Source organism: Brassica oleracea, chromosome C1 (assembly GCF_000695525.1).
Source record: "Brassica oleracea var. oleracea cultivar TO1000 chromosome C1, BOL, whole genome shotgun sequence".
NCBI lineage: Eukaryota > Viridiplantae > Streptophyta > Magnoliopsida > Brassicales > Brassicaceae > Brassica > Brassica oleracea.
This window is the reverse complement of record NC_027748.1, coordinates 41,797,535-41,821,616: the sequence shown is the minus strand read 5'-3', so window position 1 is coordinate 41,821,616 and position 24,082 is coordinate 41,797,535. Positions and strand designations below refer to the sequence as shown.

The 24,082-nt window shown below is 35.1% G+C and overlaps 5 protein-coding genes across 5 annotated transcripts; 4 read left to right on the top strand and 1 right to left on the bottom strand.

Moving 5' to 3' along the window:
- Positions 1 to 2,117: 2,117 nt before the first annotated feature.
- Positions 2,118 to 3,508, bottom strand: LOC106342546 (multiple organellar RNA editing factor 3, mitochondrial-like). The gene is made up of 4 exons (XM_013781519.1): positions 3,096 to 3,508; positions 2,904 to 3,001; positions 2,642 to 2,707; positions 2,118 to 2,535 (listed from the first exon to the last, which is right to left on the bottom strand). The coding sequence occupies exons 1-4, from the start codon at positions 3,473 to 3,475 to the stop codon at positions 2,336 to 2,338; spliced, it is 744 nt and encodes a 247-aa protein (XP_013636973.1). The 5' UTR covers positions 3,476 to 3,508; the 3' UTR covers positions 2,118 to 2,335.
- Positions 3,509 to 5,093: 1,585 nt separating this feature from the next.
- On the top strand, positions 5,094 to 8,574 carry LOC106296061 (probable pectinesterase/pectinesterase inhibitor 23). The gene is made up of 2 exons (XM_013732114.1): positions 5,094 to 6,272; positions 7,761 to 8,574. Exons 1-2 carry the CDS (start codon positions 5,276 to 5,278, stop codon positions 8,447 to 8,449), a joined length of 1,686 nt encoding a protein of 561 aa, XP_013587568.1. The 5' UTR covers positions 5,094 to 5,275; the 3' UTR covers positions 8,450 to 8,574.
- Positions 8,575 to 10,478: 1,904 nt separating this feature from the next.
- Positions 10,479 to 11,461, top strand: LOC106296944. Its single transcript, XM_013733206.1, has 2 exons — positions 10,479 to 10,764; positions 10,845 to 11,461. The coding sequence occupies exons 1-2, from the start codon at positions 10,690 to 10,692 to the stop codon at positions 11,319 to 11,321; spliced, it is 552 nt and encodes a 183-aa protein (XP_013588660.1). The 5' UTR covers positions 10,479 to 10,689; the 3' UTR covers positions 11,322 to 11,461.
- A 3,490-nt stretch (positions 11,462 to 14,951) lies between these two features.
- Positions 14,952 to 19,424, top strand: LOC106327577 (glyoxysomal fatty acid beta-oxidation multifunctional protein MFP-a-like). The gene is made up of 18 exons (XM_013765787.1): positions 14,952 to 15,192; positions 15,442 to 15,513; positions 15,594 to 15,659; positions 15,736 to 15,792; positions 15,863 to 15,930; positions 16,053 to 16,134; positions 16,385 to 16,440; positions 16,524 to 16,826; positions 16,925 to 17,011; positions 17,120 to 17,294; positions 17,372 to 17,493; positions 17,571 to 17,734; positions 17,802 to 18,056; positions 18,138 to 18,259; positions 18,342 to 18,463; positions 18,550 to 18,698; positions 18,776 to 18,914; positions 19,116 to 19,424. Exons 1-18 carry the CDS (start codon positions 15,090 to 15,092, stop codon positions 19,149 to 19,151), a joined length of 2,178 nt encoding a protein of 725 aa, XP_013621241.1. The 5' UTR covers positions 14,952 to 15,089; the 3' UTR covers positions 19,152 to 19,424.
- A 1,580-nt stretch (positions 19,425 to 21,004) lies between these two features.
- LOC106325155 lies at positions 21,005 to 22,445 on the top strand. Its single transcript, XM_013763180.1, has one exon. It carries the CDS (start codon positions 21,243 to 21,245, stop codon positions 22,281 to 22,283), a length of 1,041 nt encoding a protein of 346 aa, XP_013618634.1. The 5' UTR covers positions 21,005 to 21,242; the 3' UTR covers positions 22,284 to 22,445.
- Positions 22,446 to 24,082: the final 1,637 nt, after the last annotated feature.

Genomic DNA, 24,082 nt, shown 5'->3' with positions numbered 1-24,082 from the left:
TGGTGGTATTCTTCGGACTTAATACTACGTAATAAAGCATTAATGAGATAATATTTGTGGTAATATAGATTTACATATGATTATACTCGGAATTATCTTTGTGGTAATAGTAATGAAGATATATATACTCGGAAGCCAAAACGTGGAGTTACATATGATGAGAATGATTTCAGAAAAAGTTATGTACTGTATTTGATAAAGTTTAAGATATGGAGAGGAAAATATAGAAGATAATGAATAATTTGGAATCTATGTTACATGGAAACAGAAGCGGGTACGTGGAAGCGGAAGCGTAAGGAAGCGCAGAAGCGAGATTTTTTAAAATATTAGGAAGCGGGTACGTGTTGGAAGCGTATATCCATATATATAAATATATATATATATATATATAATTTTTAAAAAAAAATAGGACTAAAAATTATATGATTTAAATTTGAAATAAAGCATTTATTCATTTATAATAATTTTGAAATGATTTTATATTAAAACTGTAAAAATACACATAAATTAAGTTTACGAAAAATATTATATTAATTATTTTTAATACTTCATAAATAATTAACACAATATATTTCAATATGTGCTATATCTTTAATAAAAAGTCTCAATGCATAAAGATAATTTATAGTATTATTTTTAATATTTTTATATTTATAACTCAATATTCATTACTATTAATTTTTTTTATTTTATATAGATTAAAGGAAAAATGATAGCTAGCTACACCAAGTATCGGCCATCACATGGCTAACCATGCCAACTATATTAATGCATGTTTAACTACACGAACTATATGTTACGCATGAATCGGTTCAATGGCCATCTCTTCATGTACACTATTTTCTCTAGCCTCTTCAATACCATACTTTTCAATATATATGTCGACCTCCTTATACCATCGACCTGCTGTTTCCAGTTTCTTCTTGTTTTTCTCCACATTTTCCCACAACGGCTTTCTATCTTCAATATTTTCATATGGGAGCTTGAACCATACTTTCCCAGTAACGATATTTCTCTCAGTCAACTTTGACACCAAGGATGTGAAGACACAATTATAATCCACCTCAAACATTGTGACCTCTCCATCTACGTAATCTACAATCGCTTCTTTCTTTTCAAATTTTCCAGAGTGATAACATTTTACTTTCATCACCAAATCCTCGTCACTGTGTTTAAAAGTCCAAAAAAAGCACCATTAATATACATATAAAACATAAAGCCGACAAGAAGACCACATGAGGACCACAACTTGACAATAAACAAGCATAAACACAATAAACTAACATACAAAACCCCTATTATCCTTAAAAACTCAGACAACAACCCGACACCACAATCCTTAAAAACTGAGACATTAACAACCAATTGAAACTATAAAGTTTTGATATGAAGCAATTACCTCATCTCAACGAGAATTCTCTTTATTCTTCTTCCTTGATTTGTTTAGTAACCACACAAGATTTCACAACCTTAGTTTTTCTCAGTGATTTGCATCCAAACCCTAATTTCTCATATGTCTGGTTTCGTGAGAAAAGAAGAGGAAGAGTTGAAGAAACAGATCGGGTCGGGTGGGTTATTTATGTTTGGGCCGGATTAGAATTATAGAAATATTGGGTAGACGGGTCGGGTTACAATCTGTCTTAACGGGATAATTAACAGCGTTTAGTTTCCGACATCCACGTGTCCATCGCCGGTTACTCTATTTAACTTAATGATGTTGATTACATAACGTCATTAACTTGGGGGATGTGGTCATGCGTAACATATAGTTCGTGTAGTTAAACATGCATTAATATAGTTGGCATGGTTAGCCATGTGATGGCCAATACTTGATGTAGCTAGCTTTCATTTTAAAATGAAAGCTAGCTACATCAAGTATTGGCCATCACATGGCTAACCATGCCAACTATATTAATGCATGTTTAACTACACGAACTATATGTTACGCATGACCACATCCCCCAAGTTAATGACGTTATGTAATCAACATCATTAAGTTAAATAGAGTAACCGGCGATGGACACGTGGATGTCGGAAACTAAACGCTGTTAATTATCCTTGGAATGCATGCATAGTATAGTCCGAGAACACAAGTGTCAGTGCGCACGTGAGATTTATGGCGACGCTGTCAATGATCAATCCCCAGAACCATTTGTTAACGAACCTAAAGTACAGTTTCTTCCATTATGCTATAAATGATCGCTACAGTTTTCTGTGTGCTTTCAGACAAGGCACAACCAACGAGTTTATAAGCTTAATAAACTCCGTTACAAATGCAAACTTGTCCACGTGAGTAACAAGGATTTATATTATTATTAAGCACTGTGCTCGTCTCTTAACTCTCGGGAGCTTGATTACCCATCGAAGGTTGTGGTTGATTCTGGTTCCTGTTCTGTGATGTTGGCTCTCTCCTCTCCACCTGCACAGTCTCACGGCGCCTATCGTACCTAGGCCTAGACCGATTTCTAGTTTGGCGCTGTTCAGTGAACCTGTACTGTGGTCTTGGTATCACCTTTCCTTCGATGTACAAATCACCTGAAACATCATAAAAAAAAAAAACAAATTTGGTTTAGATGCTAAGCTTATATCTCTCGCAATGTAAGATAAAATCCAAAAAAAAAAAAAAAAAAACATTACAAACCTCCATAGTCTTTGTTTGGTACATCAAGATAGGAATCTGGTAAGACCCAGAGAACACCAGGCAACCCTGAAGAATCACACAACACAACTCTAATTATGTATCTTATATATAAAACAAGTTCCAAACCAAAGACTGATATATATTTTCTGCCTTATTTCTACAGACAATAATTCACATTCAGACAGAACAACATCAAAGAGGCGTTTTCTCCTTAAAAGCTACATAAGAACTGAAGCTAATATAAAAGGAAATAAGTATCAACCTTTGACTTTGCAAGAAAGCTCTTCAGAGATCAAAGCACCAAAGCCAGTGTACGTCGAAGTGCAAACCGAATAAATCTTCTTCTTTGCCTCCTCCTCGCTACAACAAAAACTCAAAAACAAATCAAACTCCAAATTTCACAAACGAAATGATTATTATTAAAAAAAAAACAAAAAAGAGATGAGATTTTTGCCTGCCGACAACGGAAGTCAACGTTTTGACATAAGCACTGATCATCTCATCTTCGGTCGGTTTGGGATCAGTGAACTCCATGACGATGAGCCAGTGCTCGTAATCGCACCCGTCCAGAAGAATCGTCTCCTTCGGCGGACGGTTGCTCCAGTTCGGGGAAGGATCGTTCAGCGGAGAGTATCCCGACCCGGATGTCTTGGGTCGGGTCGTTACGTAGCACGGGCCTAATCCGGTTCGGGTCGAGGAAACTTGTTCAAGTAAAGGGACGGCGAATCGAGAGCGGGAAGAGAGCGTGGAGAACGAAGAGCAAGAGGAAGTGGACGAGGAGAGGGTTTTGGTAAGGACGGTCGCTAACTTGCGCCGCGCGGTGAAATGAGCCATCGCCGCCGGTGAGGGTTTCAGTTTCTGCTCTTTCTCTCTTCATTTTCAGTATGAGAAACTATATGGGCTAAGTGGGCCCTTAGTTTATGTTTTCTAGATGGGCTTGTTTGGGTATTTTGGATATCAGGTCTTTTGGGTAAAGGGTTTAAGGATCTATTTACTACTAACTTATTTTCGGATTCAGTTCGGATTCGGTTCAGATAGTAAAATTAGGAATCAGAAAATATCCGGAAGAAAGGTTCTCATTTGGTTCCGGTTCCAGTTCGGTTATTTCGGGTAATTCGGGTAGATAGTACATCGGGTATTTTGGAGAAATTTTCGAATAATTATGATGATTCGGATAAAAATCTTGTATATTTTGAATTACTTTGGATATTTTGGATAAAAATATCTGGATACTTTCGGGTAGTTCAGATATTTTGTAATAATTTAGTTTTCTTCAAATATTTTCATATATTTTTAGTATAATTTTAAATTTTAAATATATATATTTAATTATGTAATATATATACATAATTTATATTTTAAGATATTCGGGTTTCGGTTATTTCAGATATAGAAATATAAGAACCATTCGAGTATTTGAGAGCTTTGCTCCGGTTCTTGTTTCAGGTATTTCGATCCGGTTCCGATTTCGGGTATTTCGGTTCGGATCCGTCTGTTTTTCCCAATCCTATTTCAAACTTTCATTAAGGTTGTCCAGTTGTACTCATCAGTCTAATCTTACTAGATAAACCAGATGATTAATATAGCTTAATGAGATTATTACCTCACTCTTTTTAATTGGAAACGAAAAAAAGCTCGAGGGATTCTCCCAATGGCCAAGGTAAAAAAGTTATATATTGTTCCCTTGAGAAAGTAGGATCTTGAAGAAGCAAAATTAACTTTGCTACTCAGGTTGCAGCTCCAAACATGGCGTTGAAGGTACTGGACACAGCAGTGCAAGTCCATGGAGCAGCTTGTTTATCCTCGGACACAGTCTTGGCTCATCTGTGGGCAACAACGGCTAGAACCCTCAGGATTGCTGATGGAGCTGACGAGGTTCACCTTGGAACCATTGGCAAATTAGAACTACAGAGAGCTTTAACATTATTTTCTCAGAAAAAAGAATCAGATGTTTTGTATTCTACATGCATCAAAATAAGCCTGCGCTTGTGCCTTTTACTGAAACCACAGTACAGTAAACCTAAATAAGTTTTATACAAGATCTTCTCAACTGTATCTTGTTAATACAAAATGCATTGTGAGACTCATCTCATGCCTCATGCAATCTCCTTCCTACTCTGTATATCTAAATCAATCCTCATTCAGTATGAATCATTAGAAATTTTGAATCATACCTATTTTCTTTTAAAAAAGTTATCATGATCCCATGAACTCATGCTTCTAAAACCATACTACTATTCATAGGCTTATCATAAAAGCGTCAAACCAAACGTTTCAGATATAGAGAGAAAGGATCACAAACTTGTCGGAAACAAAGATAGTCTTCCTAAAGACAGAAAATGTAACATAGCCTCATGTTCTTCCTTTCCTTAAACCCCAAAAATAGCATTACAACTTCTCTCTATATAAACCCCATCGAGATCTTTCAACCCATTTTTGTCCAAAGCTTTGTAGATACCAAAAAAAAAAAAACCACTCACCAAAAATAAAATAAAACCAGAGCTAGAAGGGGCCTTATAGCCACACTTGGAAGGCCCCCTCTGCTCCATTTCCAACATTTAAAAAATAAAACGCATTAGAAAAAAAAATCTTGAAAATTTTACCTCTTTGGACCTTTTAAGTTTTGTATAAAAGATGGCGCTTGATGGTGACAAGAAGAAGAAATGCATCATAGCGGGTGTTGTCTCGGGTTTGCTAGTCATCATGGTTGTCTCTGTAGCCATCATAGCATCCAAAAACTCACCCAACGAAAACGAGATCAGGCAAAACACTAAAGCGGTTAAAACAGTTTGTGCACCCACTGACTACAAAGAGACTTGCCTCAAAAGCTTAATGGACGCGTCTCCCAAATCCACCGAGCCACTCGCCCTAATCAAACTCAGCTTCAACGTCACCATCAAATCCATTCAAGAAGGTCTCAAGAAAGCCTCTGAAGACGTTAAACACAAAGCTGACAAACACCCTGAAGCTAAAGACGCTTTTGAGCTTTGCGAGAAGGTAATGAACGACGCTATTGCTGATTTGAAAAAGTGTGGTGATCATAAGGTCTCGGTCGATGAGATTGAAAAGTTTATGGATGATCTTAGGGTTTGGATAAGTGGCTCCATTGCGTTCCAGCAGACTTGTATTGATACCTTCGAGGAGATTAAATCTACTCTTAAGCACGATATGATCAACATTTTTAAAAGATCAAGACAGCTAAGCAGTAATAGTCTTGCAATGGTGACTGACCTCAACTCCAACGCCACGGAACTAACCGGAGCTCTTGAAAACTACGCTAGAAAGCTTTTATCTACTGATCAAGAAGATGGTGTGCCAACGTGGGTTGGACCAGAGGCGAGGAGGCTCATGGGAGCACCGGGAGGACCACCAGTGAAGGCTAATGCTGTGGTGGCTCAAGACGGAAGTGGACAGTTCAAGACTATCAACGATGCTCTAAACGCTGTGCCTAAAGAGAACAAAGTGCCGTTCGTCATCCACATCAAAGAAGGTGTATACAAGGAGAAAGTTGTGGTCACTAGGAAGATGCCGTACGTCACTTTCATCGGTGATGGACCGACCAAGACCGTAATCACTGGTAGCCTTAACTTCGGTATAGGAAAAGTCAAGACGTACCTAACAGCTCCCCTAAGTGAGTTTCGAATCTTGTTTATTCTTATGAAAATTAAAAAACAATTATTAGGTTCACCCCTAAGTTGAAACTTTAAATTCACCTCTCCTCTTATTATCAATCAAAATATCATCTAAATTAATAATAAAATAGATTCATTTTATTTAAAAAATCTGAAATAATTGAAAAAAAATAATAACGCCAATTTTAATCATGCTAACGCCACTAACTAAACTCTAAACTTTAAATCTATACCCTAAACCCTAAACCCAAACCATAAACCTTAAACCCAAACCCTATATCTTAAACCCAAATCCTAAACTCTAAACCCAAACCGTAAACTCTAAACTCAAACCCTAGACCTTAACTTCAAACCCTAGATCCTAAACCCAAATCTAGACTCTAAACTCAAATCTTAAACCTTAAAGAAACAACATCAACATTAACCCAAACCTTTAGGATATAGAATTTGAGTTCAGGGTTTACGATTTGAGTTTAGGGTGTAGGGATTAGGTTTGGATATATGGTTCGAGTTTAGAGTCTATGATTTGGGTTTAGGATATAGGGTTTGGGTTTAGGGTTTACGATTTGGGTTTAGAGTTTAGGATTTGGGTTTAAGATATAGGGTTTGGGTTTAAGGTTTATGGTTTGGGTTTAGGGTTTAGGGTATAGATTTAAAGTTTAGAGTTTAGTTAGTGGCGTTAGCATGATTAAAATTGGCGTTATTATTTTTTTTCAATTTACGTCATTATTTTTTTCAATTATTTTAGATCTTTAAAAATAAAAAATAATGTATTTTATTATTAATCTATGTGGTATTTTGATTGGTAATAAGAGGGGAGGTGAATTTAAAGGTTCACCTTAGTAGTTGAATCTAAGTTTTGTTCAAAATTAAATTATGGATCCCAAGTTCCGTACATCATCCTAGATGAGCAGACATTTTCCAACCGGACTCTCGAACTTAGCCTAAGATTTTGAACCAAACCAACCAAACTGAACTGAACCAAAATTTTTGTTAGTTACGTTAGAATTTTGTTCGATTCGGTAGTTTTTTTTTTTGATTGGTACAGTTTGGTTCGGTAATCGGTTGGTTACTTTTGTTTTCGATTAGGTTCAGCAATCGGTTATTTTGGTTTTCTTTAAAAAGATTATACCCAAACCAAACCAGAAAACCAAACCAAACTAATCGAACTAACCAAATTTAGAACCAAAATAACCAAGCTGACCTAATTTGTCCAAAATTTTAACAAAATTAGACCAAAATTAAAAACTTCGATAACATTTTCAAAAGCCGAACTAACTGAATACCATACCGAACCAAACCAAACTTTATTTCGGGTTAATTAAGTAAGATTTATGTTGAATCAAACTACCCAATCCAAATAACCCGAAATAACCGAACCCACATGCATACTCGAACTTATGACTATTTAGACATCTAAAAGATAATCTAAGAGTTTTATCCATTAGGTTAACTCCAAACATGACCGACCTTTCTTATATGTGCAGCTCTAGAGGGCGAGCACTTCACAGCGAAGGGCATCGGGATGGAGAACACGGCTGGACCAGAAGGAGGACAAGCGGTAGCCTTAAGAGTCTCGGGGGACTACGCCGTGTTCTTCGACTGTCAAATCGACGGTTACCAAGACACCTTATACGTTCACTCTCAACGGCAATTCTACCGTGACTGCACAGTCTCCGGCACCGTGGACTTCATCTTCGGTGACTCGCAATGCATCCTCCAAAACTGCAAAATCGTCGTGCGCAAACCTATGGCAGGCCAGTCGTGTATGGTCACCGCTCAGGGACGCAGCGACGTCCGTGAACCGACGGGAATAGTGCTCCATAACTGCCATATAGTGGGAGATCCGGCGTATATTCCGGTGAAAACCGCGAGCAAGGCGTATCTAGGAAGACCGTGGAAGGAGTTCTCGAGGACGATCGTCATGAAGACGACCGTCGATGACGTCATCGATCCGGCGGGATGGCTTCCGTGGAACGGTGACTTCGCGCTCAAGACGTTGTACTATGCCGAGCATTTGAATGTTGGGCCTGGAGCGAATAAGGCCCAAAGAGTTAGATGGCCTGGTATCAAGAAACTGACGCCTGAACAGGCTTTGTCATACACTGGTGATAGATTCTTGAGTGGTAACACGTGGATTCCACAGACACAAGTTCCGTACACGGCGGGCATGTAGGAGATTCCGTTTTGTGAATCGTTTAACTTCAGGGTTTTACATCTTTTTTGTTTTTAATGTGTTTCTCTGAAATTGTTTTAAGAATGATACATTGATTCTTTTAATAGTTATATTTTCTTGATTTACATTTTGTCCGAATGAGTTGTTCGTTTATAGTTAACTTTAATAATGGTATGCTTTTTAGAGAATCATGAGACTAGGGGTGATATAATTAAAAAAAAAATGATGAGAAAGTCGAGGAGGTTGCATGGTTCGTGGAGATCACGTGATGCTTATCCACATGTATCGGCCGTCCTTCGAGAGTGCCTGCCTGCATCGAAATATCCAATATTGTTCTTTTTTTTTGTTGAAAAAGTCCAATATTGTTCTTTGAAGAATGGAATCAATATATTCTTCGCGTCTCGGAAACTAAAACTAAAATTATTATGCCCTACTATTAAGTACCACTGGCCTGGACACATATAAAATATCTGGATTTTTGAAAGTATTTGTGATTTGCTTCGTATGTCACGAAAATCTAATTTTTTGATTTGCTTTGTTTCGGAAAAATATGGATATTCGGAAAAACGGATATCCGAAAAATAAATAGATATTTGCGGATATTTACGAATACTTACGGATATCTCATATGTTTTGATTAATACAAATAATCTTAAAAATTTGATATAAATTTGTTTTGTAGAATATTTTTTTACATGATATACATGATAAAAATTAAAAGAATTAGTGAATCTACATATTTTGTAAATTTTTTGAACTTAGTTAACAATTATAATAACACAAAACTTAAGAAAAAAATTATAATTGTCATAAATGTGTTCTCTTCTTTTTATGTAATACTTTTATATAAGTAATAATGTGAATAGAATTTATCAAATCATATGTTAGAATAATAATTATGTAATTGTATACATTAAAAACTTTAAATATAACCCAGTCCTAAGTACCACTCATGTGATGTGTTTAATAATTTTTTTCACGAAGATGAATATATCTGGTGAAAACAATTTAGCATAGTAATTATATAATTGTATATATATCTACCTATAAACAAATTAATATAAATGTGTCAAAAAAAATTAACATAAGTCATAGTAGTTTAGTTTTATCTACATGGGTGCTAGAAAATAATATAAGTTGATTGCACAATGTGGTAATGAGCATAATTATTTTACATTATTTGTGAAATATTTTTATTAAAATAATTAATTTAATGTAGGGCCATAAAAAGACCATACATTGTCCTGATGGATTTGGAAAAAAGAGAGAACGTATGGCCATTTATATAAAGCAATTAGGTGATAACTCGCGCCGAAACTTAAATTTAGACAATTATAATAGTTACTCTTTTCAAATTAAATATGAAGTTTGCTTGTGTAATTTTTTTTTTGTTTAAAACATGTATTAAATTTAAATGGCAGTTTATGTATATTATGTTTATCCTTTTGTTGTTCGTTTTTTTTAGAATTACATAAACACTCTGACTTATAGTAATGTGATATTTTATAATGTGATATAGAAGAAGAAGTTGTGTTCACTGATCTTTCCAAAAAATATATTTACCATTTATCTTTTCAAAATAGTTTTGGTTTATCTTATTTTCATCACATATATCTTAATATGTACAATCTATTAAAATAGAATCACAAAGTTGGATTCAACTTAATTCTAGGTATAGTTTTTTTTTTAACTATATTTTATATATTTCTCTTAATCTATACTATTACTAATTATTCACATTTAAATATAGTCTAACTATAGCTACAACTTTTTTGAAATAGTACAAACTTCCATATTTTACTAACTAAATATTTTCAAATAATCAATTAAGATTTATTTAATCTCTGATGTTATATTTTCTAAATCTTTTTAAAAACATTTCTAAAATTTAGTCAAAAATATTTACCTCCAAATATTTAGTATATTTTAATATGAATATTTAATTGAAATTTTCTAGAGTAGGACCATAAAAAGACCATACATTGTCCTAATGGGTTTGGAAAAAAAGAGAGAACGTATGGCCATTTATATAAAGCAATATTATAGGGAAAATAAGCGATTGAAAATGTTGAAAATGATACAATAGACGACTCGTTGTCTCGTTGCATTATATTAAGAGAGCCCCACACTCTCTCCCCCAACGGCCATCTCCGTCTTCTTCGATCCCTCCACATACCCATTTTCCGACATTAAAGCACTCACCTCAAAAACTCCACAACTCAAACGACACACTAGCCAGAATGTCGAACAAGTCCCCTGTCTTCCCCATCCCTGACTCTCAACACTTCAGCGACTATGGCTTTAACTACTTTCAGGTACGTACCGTTACAGTTTAGCTATGTTTTTGAGTATGTTTTGTCTGATGGGGATCTTGTTCTTTTCTTTTTTATCAAAGGTTATGGAAGAAGCGAGAAAGCATAATAAGAGAGAAACGTCAACGAAGTCATCCATCATCAACAGTCTTCACTTCAAGATCCAGAAACCCATTTCGAAAGATGACCCGACCCGGTCCACAATGCACCACAACAAGAGGAAGAAACGGTGGTGGTGGAAGAAAGCTTTACCCTTCTTCAAGTGGCGCAAATCTCCAATCTCCTCCACCGTCGCCACCAACGAAGATCGTATGGTCAGGAACTTTCGCGCCGTAGCCGGTTCGATGTCGAGTCCGGTTTACTCAACGGAGAGTCGAACCGGGTTTGGCACGCCGTACCGTACCACGACGAGTAGACCTTCGTCACGACCTATAGCGGGAACATTGACGCCGGGAAGAAAAGGTGACCTGGCGGTGCCGTATTTGAGTCTACGAGAGCTTAACATGGAGCAGCAGCAGAGGACCTCTATCTCTTCTTCTCCCATTTACTTGGTCACGTAAAAGTTATTATAGTAAATTTAATAACAGTGCGTTGTTTTTAAATTTTTCTGCAAGAGGTGGTGAAAGCTGTAAAGTTTCATCTGTCTCACGTGAAACAATATTACTAGTTGGCATTTTAGAAAATATAGAATATATATATACATGCATGCTGCTTCCTGCTTGTATTAGCATTTTAAATTATATTTAGTTGGAATATTTTCATGTGATGGTTGAAAATCACTAGGACCGGTAGGAGTGGAGATACCTTTGTCGTGTACGACTCATTCGATTATTTGAAAAGGAGCGTTACTACATCGATCCGAACGTTGATACTTTAAAGAGATTAGCGCTCCTCTTTAGGTTTATTTAATACAATCTCACTTGTTAGTCTATAGTCTTTCTAAAATTATAGTTCAAAAAAAAAAAGTCTTTCTAAAATTGACTACATAATGAGTATGTATCACTCCCTGTATTTTTATTAGATGTCCTTTTAGAGCATCTCCAGAAATGAACTATATTTTGAAGTTTCTAAAACTCTATATTTGAAGTTTAAAGGTGTTCTTCTCCGAAAGCAAAACTTCAAACTCAACTTCAAAACTATTTGTATTTTATAATATGGACCTTATATTTGTCATAACTAGTTTGAATTCATAAAACTTTTGTAAATAACTAGCATATATATATATATAAACATATGCAACAATATTAATTAATAAAATACTCTATAAAAATTTGATAAAAATAACTTAATTAATATTAAACTTCAAACAAAATATCATATTATTCCGTAAAATGATTTTCGAAATGCATATATGATCTATTAGTGCATTACAAAGTAAAATGGCTTTCACCATTTTTACTTTGTAGATTACGAGTTAAAAATTGTTTAAATCGGGTGATCTTGATACTTGTAAATACATAAGATCGGAACAAGAAAGTAAAAGAGAAACATAAAATATTGCTAAAAGACTAATTTCTTTTTGATGATGTTAATACTCGTGAATATATTCGTTATGAACAATAAAGAATTGTACGAAAAAGACATCAAAAACAACAATAACAACCATCTTCATTTACACAAAAAATTTTGGACAATATTTGAAAATTTTGTAGGTTACAGATAAAACTTACTTGACTATTAGTGTTGTTGTAATATTTAAATTTGTGTAATAGTTATGTCTTCATGTAATTTTTTAAAAAAATTTGTTAAGTTTCTTTTGTATATTATTGTTGTCTAAATCTAGTTTAAAATATTTTAAATCTTATTTTAAAGTTATATTTAATTTTATGGGTAAAATTTAAAATCTGTAAACAAAAATTAAAATATATATGAGATATAATTTTTTTAAGGATTAAAACAATAAACAATAAAATATTTATGAATTATAAAGGTGATGTGTGATTGTATGGACCAAAATGCAAATAAAAATATGAAACTTCAAATTTGAAGTTTTGAGTAGTGAAACTTCAAATATATAGTTTCACTCTTCAAAACTTCAAATTTGAAGTTCCAAGTTCCTTTATGAAGTTTCAAAAACTCTATATTTGAAGTTTGAAGGTATTCTTCTCCAAAAGGAAAACTTCAAACTTATCTTCAAAACTATTTTTATTTCATATTATGGTCCTTATATTTTTTATTATTAATGTAAATTTATAAAACTTTTGTAAATAACTAAGCACATATATAAAAATATTACACCAATATTAGTTAATAAAATTTTATATTAAAATATAAATTTTAAATAAAAATAACATAATTAATATTAAACTTCAAGCAAAATAATGTATTATGTCTTCATGTAATTTTCTTTAAAAAAAATTTGTTGTTAAGTTTCTTTTGTATTGTTGTTTTCTAAATCTAGTTTTAAAAATTTAAATCTTATTTTAAATTTTTAAATTTATTTAAAAAAATGAAATTTTTATGAGATATAAAATTTTCAAGCATTAATACGATAAACAAGAAAATATTTAAGAATTATATATATGATGTGTAATTGTAGGGACCAAAATGCAAATAAAAATATAAAACTTCAAATTTGAAGTTTTGAATAGTGAAACTTCAAATATAGAGTTTCATTACTCAAAACTTCAAAGTTCTTTTTTGGAGAACAAAAAGCTTCATATTTGAAGTTATAGAGTGTATTTTGGAGATGCTCTTAGGACTGTGTACAAAATTTAGAAAACATTTAGTATTTTACATTTTCTAAACAAAACATCACTAATTATCTACCTAACTAGTATTCAACCAATAAAAAATGACCTGAAGAATATAAAAAGTTATACTCCCTCCGTTTCGTTTTAGTTGTCGTTCTAGGTTTATGCACACAGATTAAGAAAACATATGATTTTGTATATTTCCAAAATAAAAACACAATTACCTATACACCTAACCATATTTCAACCAATAGAAAAATAAAGTGAAGAATCTTATTAATAAATTTTGCATTGAAACTCTAAAACGACACTTATTTTGAAATGAAATTTTTTTCCTACAACGATAATTAAATCGAAACAGAGGGAGTATACCATAAAGGTCTGTAATAATTGTTTGATTGAAAATTGAAAACAATAGAATCAAGGCTGCAAAGATTACTGAAATACTTTGGAATGATCAATTCTATCAATTCTATTAAGAAAATTACTATGGAATGAATGTTCGTTCCACCAATTGGAAAAAAAAAATCTAAACAAAATACAAAAACACTCATAACAGTTTTGATAATGAATAAAAGGAATGAATTTATTTCATTTTTGTATTACATTCCATTTCTCTCTATTCCATTTATTTATTTATTTACGAGTTACGGTGTTAAAATTATTTTTGATAACAAAAGTTAAAAATTACAAAAAAATCTCTAAAACGTCATCTATTAGTAATATGATAAGAAGTGTGATTATATTCCATGAATGATGACTTTTATTTCATTTCATACACTAAACTTCATCATCTTATTAGAACATGAGGATTCATACAATGATACAAGTGTCGTACGCGGAGAGAGATTGACACAAAGAAACATGAATCTTCTTTGTTGTTTTATCTCTTTCCACTGGCAGCAAAACCGAGCCACCGTCGCTCCGTCTAAAACTCTATGATCCGCAGCTGTGTTAACCTAATAACAAAACTCTTGATCAGGCATTGTTACTAACAAACAAATGATCAAACATGGGAAGACTTTACCATCATTGTCGATGCAGGATACACAGTTCCATCTCCTTTAAACTTTGGAACTTTCTCGATTCTCCCAAGAGCGATGATAGCAACTTCTGGTAAGTTCAGAAGAGGAGACCCGAACTTCCCACCGATTGCTCCAATGTTACTTAGAGTTATGGTTCCACCGGTTACATCCTCGGGGCTAAGCTTATGAACAGATTCAAATACATTGTCAAAAAATATGAATTCCATTTAACATTTTCGTTGTATTATTGTAGAAAATGTAAAATGGATTTGATTCATGGTCACGTAGGACTAAGACCACTAGCCAAACATACATTTATTTGATAAAAATACAAATGTATCTTTATAAAACACGTGGTTAATTCGTTTTGTAATTATATGTACCAATGTAGAAAAGATACTACTACTGTATCTTATCCCAAAAAATAATAATTAAAACTAGTGTTATACTGTTATACAACAAAAATAAATCACTTAATATCAAAACAGCGTTTGCGTCGAGGAGTGTGCCACTGTACCGGGCGATTATCACACGTCATCATCTTCATTTCAACGTGACTCCCAATCTCAACGAAGAACGTAAAGAAGAATCACGAAACCGAGCTCGAGAAATGGCTTCACGAACGAAGGGAAAGACGACGATGGAAGTCGGCGGCGATGGAGTTGCCGTCATAACAATCATCAACCCTCCCGTCAATTCGCTATCGTTCGACGGTACTGCTGCTCCTCTTCGATCTTCTACATTTGATCTTTGATGGATTCACCTTTTCAGATTCTAGGTCAATTTCGCTATTTTGATTCTCGCCGAACTCTGTTACGGCTCCCCGATTGAATTTCAGCTTTCGATTGAATTTTATGATCTGATTATGTGAAAAATTGGGAGTTTAGTGAATAGCTTATGATATCGAGATAACTGTGTTGGTTACTTTGTTTTTTTTTATTTGTATATTGGTTGGTGTACAGTGCTGGATAACCTCAAAAGTAATTACGAGGAAGCTTTGGGAAGGAATGATGTTAAAGCTATTGTTATTACTGGTACGTCTCGGGATCACTCTCTTCTTCTCCAATAAAAGAATCTCGTTTATGCAAACTCTGAAGCTTTTGTGTGTTTTCAGGTGCAAAGGGGAAGTTCTCTGGTGGATTTGATATATCTGGTTTTGGTGAAGTTCAGAAAGGGGCTAGTATGTTTTCACTATCTTGGTGTCTTTGTTTGATTGTATTGGCGTTATGTATTAATGTTTGTTTTGGTTTTCTCAGGGAAAGAGCCAAAGGTTGGATACTTATCAATTGACATCCTCACTGATTTGTTTGAAGGTTACCTCTCTAACGTACCGCATTAACTGGTCTTTGCTACGGTTATTTCTGAGTGTTCGATTTATTTCAGCTGCAAGGAAACCATCTGTAGCTGCCATTGATGGGCTTGCCTTGGGAGGAGGGTTAGAACTTGCAATGGTATTGTTTTGTTTAAAGTATTTCTCTCCCCTCTCAGAAAATCGTCTTGAAATTATTGAGTCTGGTGAGCATTTTCTTTCTAGATGGATGTTGATACAGTTGTATGTATGACTTGTTTTCAGGCTTGTCATGCAAGGATATCAGCTCCTGGTGCATTGTTAGGTTTGCCTGAGCTGCAACTCGGTGTTATTCCTGGGTTTGGAGGTAGTTATTTAAATTTGTTGATTGTCAAGTCCATAATCGTGTTTTCCCTTCAGCTGTATACGAGTTTTGATCATATAGGAGGCAGAATCTTTGACTCCTATGAACAATCATATGTTTTAAAACTCGTGGCATAAGAAGCAAATACCTTTTTATGCATACTGGACTATGAGGGCGAGGATATGTGATCATGTAATAATTCAACTCGCTTTCATTTTTATCTTCCTGATTATGCTCTTTTGGATTGATGCAGGAACACAGCGTCTTCCACGTCTTGTTGGTCTCACAAAAGCCCTTGAAATGATTTTGGTACGTCAGTGCCTTAATTTTTATGGTTGGGTTAAGTATGCTTTGGTTAAAATGTAAGGCATTTCTGTTCTTGAAACATATAGACATCTAAGCCGGTTAAAGCTGAGGAAGGTCATTCATTGGGTCTTGTTGATGCTGTCGTGCCACCTGCCGAGTTACTAAACGCTGCTCGTCGCTGGGCCCTTGACATAGCCGGGAGGAGAAAACCGTGGGTTTGTAGTGTTTTAAAGACTGATAAGTTACCTCCTCTTGGAGAGGCAAGGGAGATACTAAAGTTTGCCAGGGAGCAGACACGCAAGCAAGCCCCCAACCTGAAACACCCCTTAATGTGCCTTGAGGCTGTTGAAGTGGGTATTGTTTCTGGTCCGCGGGCTGGTTTAGAAAAGGTATATTACTATCTTGTCGTGGCTACGTTATATGTTCCTTAACGTTTCCCCCAAGACTAGTATCCCTTTACGAATTTCCACTACATTGTCACTTACAGGAGGCTCAAGTTGGCTCGCAAGTGGTAAACCTGGATACCACCAAAAGCTTGATCCATGTCTTCTTTTCTCAGCGAGGAACTACAAAGGTCTGTGAGCGTTTATGCAGTCATATCATTGAGACTTATGTACAAATATCAACTATTAGCATGAAAGCTTCTCTATTATTGATTCCTTCCAATCTATCTTATTGACAGGTTCCTGGAGTTACTGATCGTGGGTTAGTGCCAAGGAAGATTAGAAAGGTAGCCATAATTGGAGGCGGGTTGATGGGATCTGGAATAGCCACTGCATTGATCCTCAGTAACTACACAGTGATTCTCAAGGAGGTAAACGAGAAGTTCCTGGAGGCTGGAATTGGCAGGGTCAAAGGTGGATATGGATTTATGTACATTGCTGACCAATGAATTGCAAAAGCTTGATCTGACTAATTTCATTATTTTAATCAGCTAATCTTCAGAGTCGTGTAAAGAAAGGAAGGATGTCTCAGGAAAAGTTTGAGAAAACCATGTCACTCCTTAAGGGTTCTCTTGACTACGAAAGCTTTAGGGATGTGGATATGGTCATCGAGGTAATAATCAGCATATTGAAGCTGAAATTGTTTTCTATATGACTTTGCTTGATGTCTTTTTTCGTTGGATTGAACAGGCTGTCATTGAGAATATATCTTTGAAGCAGCAAATTTTTGCTGATCTAGAGAAGTACTGTCCTCAACATTGTATCCTTGCTAGCAACACATCTACCATTGATTTAAACAAAATTGGGGAGCGGACCAAGTCTCAAGATCGGATTGTTGGAGCACATTTTTTCAGGTGATCACTTATCCTTTGGAATTTGGATGAATTTATAAGTGAATGACTATTCATTTTCTTGATGCAGTCCAGCACATGTCATGCCACTACTTGAAATAGTTCGGACCAATCATACCTCTCCTCAAGTCATTGTTGACTTGTTAGATGTTGGGAAGAAGATTAAGAAAACACCAGTTGTAGTGGGAAACTGCACAGGGTTTGCAGTAAATAGGATGTTCTTTCCGTACACACAGGCAGCTATGTTCCTTGCTGAGCGTGGAACAGATCCGTATCTAATCGACAGGGCTGTCAGCAAGTTTGGAATGCCAATGGGTCCCTTCAGGTATATCGCGTTGTAAAGATCCAAATGTCAATCTCATTCACTTATTTTAACTTTAGTTTTGTTACTTATGTGAACGAGTAGATTGTGCGACCTGGTTGGATTCGGTGTGGCGATTGCAACCGCAACACAATTCATCGAGAACTTCCCAGAACGGACAAACAAATCAATGATTATTCCACTCATGCAAGAGGACAAGAGAGCTGGTATATAAGGGAGAACAGCTAGATACCGTTTTACTGATTTAACATTCTTCTAAATCCTGTGAATGTATCTGTTTATTTTCAGGTGAAGCCACTCATAAAGGTTTCTATCTATATGATGATAAGCGCAAGGCTAAACCTGATCCTGAAATAAAGAAATATATCGAGAAGGCTAGAAGCGTATCAGGAGTGAGCCTTGACCCTAAGGTATATCTCCGTCCAAATTATCAAGTAAAGATCTCCATTTCTATCACTGTTTTTTTTTCTCATTGATTGATTGTTGTGGCTTGCAGTTGGCGAAACTGACGGAAAAGGAGATTATTGAAATGACGTTTTTCCCAGTAGTGAACGAGGCGTGTAGAGTTTTTGCAGAAGGTATTGCTGTTAAAGCAGCGGACCTTGACATCGCTGGTATAATGGGAATGGGGTTTCCACCTTACAGGTCAGTGTTGTCATCATATAAATGCTGTAATTCTCTTTTGGTCATTGCGTTTTGATAAAAAAAAATCTTGTAAACAGAGGAGGAATCATGTTCTGGGCTGATTCAGTTGGATCGAAATACATTTACTCGAAGCTAGATGAGTGGTCAAAGACTTATGGTGATTTCTTTAAGCCTTGTGCTTTCTTAGCTGAAAGGGGATCTAAAGGAGCTCCTCTGGTGAGTATTTGTACTAGCATTACTTTTTTTTTTTGTAGGATTGTTATTAGCGAAATCTATTTCAGCTTGGCTTATACTAAATGACTATTACTTAATCAAATCAACCTCCTAGCATGACTGTTTAATCATGTCCAATTTAGGTTCTTACAGTTTCTCGATTGTAACTCAGATTATTGACTCTTCCTCCCTTCTCTATTGCAGAGCGCTCCCTTGGAACAATCCAGATCGCGGTTGTAATGTCAGCGTTTCAACGGAAACTTTTCTTTGCTGTATCTACTGTGTGTTCTTTGTCATGTGTATCTATCTACCTGCCAGAAAGTTGGGGATATTTGGCCTTGGGAGCTTTTAAAATAAAGTCTCATCTCAGACAGATGAATCTGGGGGAAAGTAGAAAGTGAGTTCTGAGTGGCGATAAGATTTGTTTATGTAATGTATGATGATGCGTCTTACGAAGCCGTCAGATACATTTGTTGTAATCTATGATTAATTGATAATTTAATGACTTAAGTCCCAAGCAATATGGAACTCAACTTTTTATACAACGCAGGGACCGTAAAACTAAAGATAAAATAGTGTATATCATGTGTGTAACATTTTGAAATGCAAGGGATATAGATGAGAACTTAGATTAGAATTTTTTTCGTAATAACTAAACATGACATAAATGGAAGGGGACCATATAAATAGAAGAACGGGAGAAATGAAAGATAAGACAAAGAACTGTGCAATAAATTTAGACGAGAGAAAAGACGCGAGTAATCAAAACTTTGGACCACCTTTTGTGTGTTTCTCTACGTCTCTGCTTTCGATATGTTTCAGATTACACATATTCGTGATTATCGACAAGTTTGGAAATAAGATTTTATATAATATATGCTTTGGTTTATCGTCATGTCCTTGTCGATTTTTTCACATGTTTATCCTCAAAAGATATATATGAGAAACAGAATATCTAAAAATGATTGATGTGTTTATGTCTAATCTAGAATATCTAAATATATGACTATAAACCAATAGCATAAAACTACGCATACTCATGGACGTTGTTCTACGTGAATATGTCGTAGTAATATTACTTAGATTTTGAGTAGCATATACGATAATCTGAATGACTGAATCTGACTTACACCGTTTATATGATAAAAATGCTCTCAATCATATAAGCTAACCCCATATTTAGACGTGGATTACGAATTAATACTGTGCGATTTTATAAGTTAATTAATATAATGGAGAAAAAGAGGTAATCAAATAATTAAATGATTTTGTATGCTTGGTTGGCTCCTATCAAACGGAAGCCGGTGAATTTCCCAATTAACAAAACTATAGGACAAGTGATATTTAATACACTAACATGCATGGGTCCGGACTTATAAGAGCACTAACATGGGAAACAACAAGGGTATTTTGCATAGTAAATGTATTTTTTTTTTTCCTTCTTGTCGATCATCAATGTTTATTGATGGCTTAAACTTAATTACTTAACTAAGCTAGTTGATCATAAAACTTCAGTGATATGAGAAAAGTCGACGACCACAAGAGATACGTTTCAGTTTCTTTTTTTTGTACAATTGAATTTAATTAAAAATTTAAGCGAACTAAAACGATGGTTGCATCAAATTTCACCAAAAAGAATCAGAGTTACAAGTTCGAGTTTGGATCATTGAGAGAGAACTAAAAACATGTTTTGGCTAGAAAAGATTCTTGACTCTGAACCAAAAGGCCCTAAGTTTTCTCTAAATATGCATTTCCACACAAAAATTAGGGTCTACTTTACTAGATCTAATTAAACTACAATTGTCCTGTATAATATTTTTTAGATCATCAAATGTTTAGTTTATTCATCAATTATTTTTTAGCGTCAGATTCTGACTAAACAACATTATCCTAAAATAGTTTAACATATGTTTTTTCAGTTTATGCATTTAACCCCAGCTAAAAAAAATCGATTTTGAATAATAATGCTCCATTTCACATTTTCAGCTCGATATATATATATATATATATATATATATTTTTTTTTTTTTGAACACATTTCAGCTCGATATATAAACCAGTTGATTGGTATACACCAGATCTTCAAATAAAAAGTAAAATCTACAAAAAAAATAAAAATCAAAGGGGGTGGTCTTAACGGTACAGGTCAGAAGTCCCACGTGCACTTGGGGGAGATCTCGACGACGCCTTTCTCTTTCTCTTACAAACTCTCTCATCTCACTCACAAACAAGTAAAAGCTCAGTTTCTCCTTCATTACACACAGTAACAGAGAAACGAGAGAGGACTCGACACTTTGGTTTTTTTCATCGTCTTTGTTTAATCTTCTTGTAATGGTTAACCTCAAAGATCAAGACATGGGAGAAGGTATACAATGCATAACACATCCTTACACAAAGAACCCTGGTGGTATCTGTCCCTTATGTCTCCAAGAAAAGCTCGGTAAGCTCGTCACTTCCTCTTTCCCTCTCCCTAAACCAAACCACCTCTCTTATCCTAAATCCTCCTCTCCTTCTTCCACCACCTCTCTTGCTCTATCTCTCTCATCCGGAAGCAACGTAAGAGATAGCAATAACAACAACAACAACCTCCCGTTTCTTCTTGCCAAGAAGAAGAGTATGCTCGCAGCTTCTTCACCCTCTTCAGCTAATCTTATCTACAAGAGAAGCAAGTCAACGGCTGCTGCTTACGGTGAGGGTTTCAACCAGAGGAAAAGAAGTGGGTTCTGGTCCTTTCTTCATCTCTACTCTTCCAAACACCAAACCACCAAAAAAGTTAGCCATTCTTCTAAGCCAAGAAACCAGATAACAGCAGAGACACCCAAGAGGGTTGTTGGTGGAGGGGGCATTGATGTGATAGCGGAGGAAGAAGATGAGAGTACTAACAACAAAGTTGTTGTAGAAACGCCAACAAACAGTGTTGGCAGTGGTGGAGGTGGTGGATCTTCTTTTGGGAGGAAAGTGTTGAGGTCTAGATCTGTAGGGTGTGGAAGCAGAAGCTTCTCTGGAGACTTCTTCGAGAGGATCTCTAATGGGTTTGGAGATTGCGCACTGAGAAGGATTGAGTCACAGAGAGAATCCACAAAGGTTATTAGTAATGGTGGTGGTGGTGGTGAAGCAGCTGATGATGCCATGAGTGAAATGGTTAAATGTGGTGGTATCTTTGGTGGGTTTATGATTATGACATCATCAGCATCAGCAACCGTTAATCATCATAAGATGGGGAATAGAAGCTGGGGATGGGCTTTTGCTAGTCCAATGAGAGCCAAGACTACTAATCATAGAGGTCGTACCATTACAGAGTCTTCAACTACTGACAAGAACACATCTCCAAACTTGGACTCAATTCCTTCCTTGGTTGCTATGAAAAGCTAAAAGAGATAAATTATAAAGTACTTTTAATCTCTACATAATTTCATATTTCATTCATGTGTTTAGTTAGGATGTTCTTTTGTTATTTGGACATTGGTTTGATCTTTTTAGTACAACCAGTAATGTAATGTCACACTATTTTCTATTTCATGCTATGTTCATCTTCATACTCATAAAAGCTTGAAACCTTTAGGAGGATACAATTTCTGTTTTGTCTTGTTTTTTTCTATGATTATGTTCTTATTAATGGATCATTATTATCTAATAAACATTAAACAATGTCGAATTTTGTCTTGTAGTACTATTATATATGTAATATGTTAGGCCTAATATTTGTATCAAAAGATTCAAACACACTTGAAAAGCAGTCAACAGGTTTTAGGGTTCTGAGTATTAAATGAGTGGAATCAAAAGGCCACATGCTTTTGCACATGCATTATGATTCCAACACTCACTAAATTTATCTTCTTATTTTGTTTTGGAGCCCCACAAATTACAAGTTAAGACATGCAACAGCACCAAGAAGTCAACAACATCTACAACACTATCATCAATTTGGTTAGATCACCAACCAGCTAATCTGTATATAGCATCACACTAAATGCAAAGCCAACATGTAGTTTGCTGGCCGACCAAAACCACAAGTTTGTAAGGTGGGGGGGAAACATTGAAATGTCTATAGTGACATCACAAAGCTGTTAGGAATATTAACATTAACAAATTCATATTTGATAATGAGATGATATAATTAATAAGTGGGATTTTTACAGACATAACAGCAGTGTTGTGATACCATTAACAAATTCAGATTGAATAATCAGATGATATAATGTAAGTGATGGTTCGGGACAATGACATCAAAAGTGGTCCACGAGGGTGAAAAATATAAAGACGAACAATTCTGCAGAGTGACAGAAGGGAAAAAGGCTGCCTTCTGACTAAACTCTGTTCATATAAATTATTTTTGATATATATTATATGATTTTTGTTTGTTCTTCATGGGGACCCAAATTTGTACTTGTCATACATAATCCAAAAACCTGCAGAAAAAATAGATACTTCAGACGCGACCATGTGAATACGATCAATTTCCCGCTGTGAAATATTTATGAAGCATCTTTTGGTACTTTTATTACATCAAAATGTAGTAGAACCCATTAAGATCTTAATAACTATTAGTCCTTCCATTTCACTTTTTTGGTTACTAGGGCCAGTTCGTTTGTACATCTGGAAGATGCATCTAGATGGTCCATCAAGATGTCTTATCCAGATGCTCCATGGACCATCTGGGTGTTGTTTGTTTCTTCATTTCGTTCATGCATCAAGATGAATCATCTGAATGCAAGTATGTTCGTATGCTTTTCATTTTTTAACTTTCATCTACATCCATGTGGACTTGTTAATAAAATGATTGAAATATAATTTTTTACGTTTCGGCGGAAAAATAGCATTTTTACGGTTTTGGCGGAAAATATTTTTGCGGTTTTTGAGGGAAAATGTGTTTTTTGGCGAAAAAGTGCATTTTGTGGTTTTGGCGGAAAAATATGTTTTTATGGGTTTGGCGGAAAAATACGTTTTTGCGGTTTGGACGGGAAAATTGTGTTTTGCGGTTTTGGCGGGAAAAGTGTTTTTGACGGAAAAAGTTTTTTTCACGATTTTGGCGGGAAACGTTTTTTCGCGATTTTGGCAGGAAAAGTTTTTTCATGATTTTGGCGGAAAAATCATTTTTGCGGTTTCGACGGGAAAATACATTTTTCCGGTTTTGGGTGGGAAAAATACATTTTTCCGATTTTGGCGGGGAA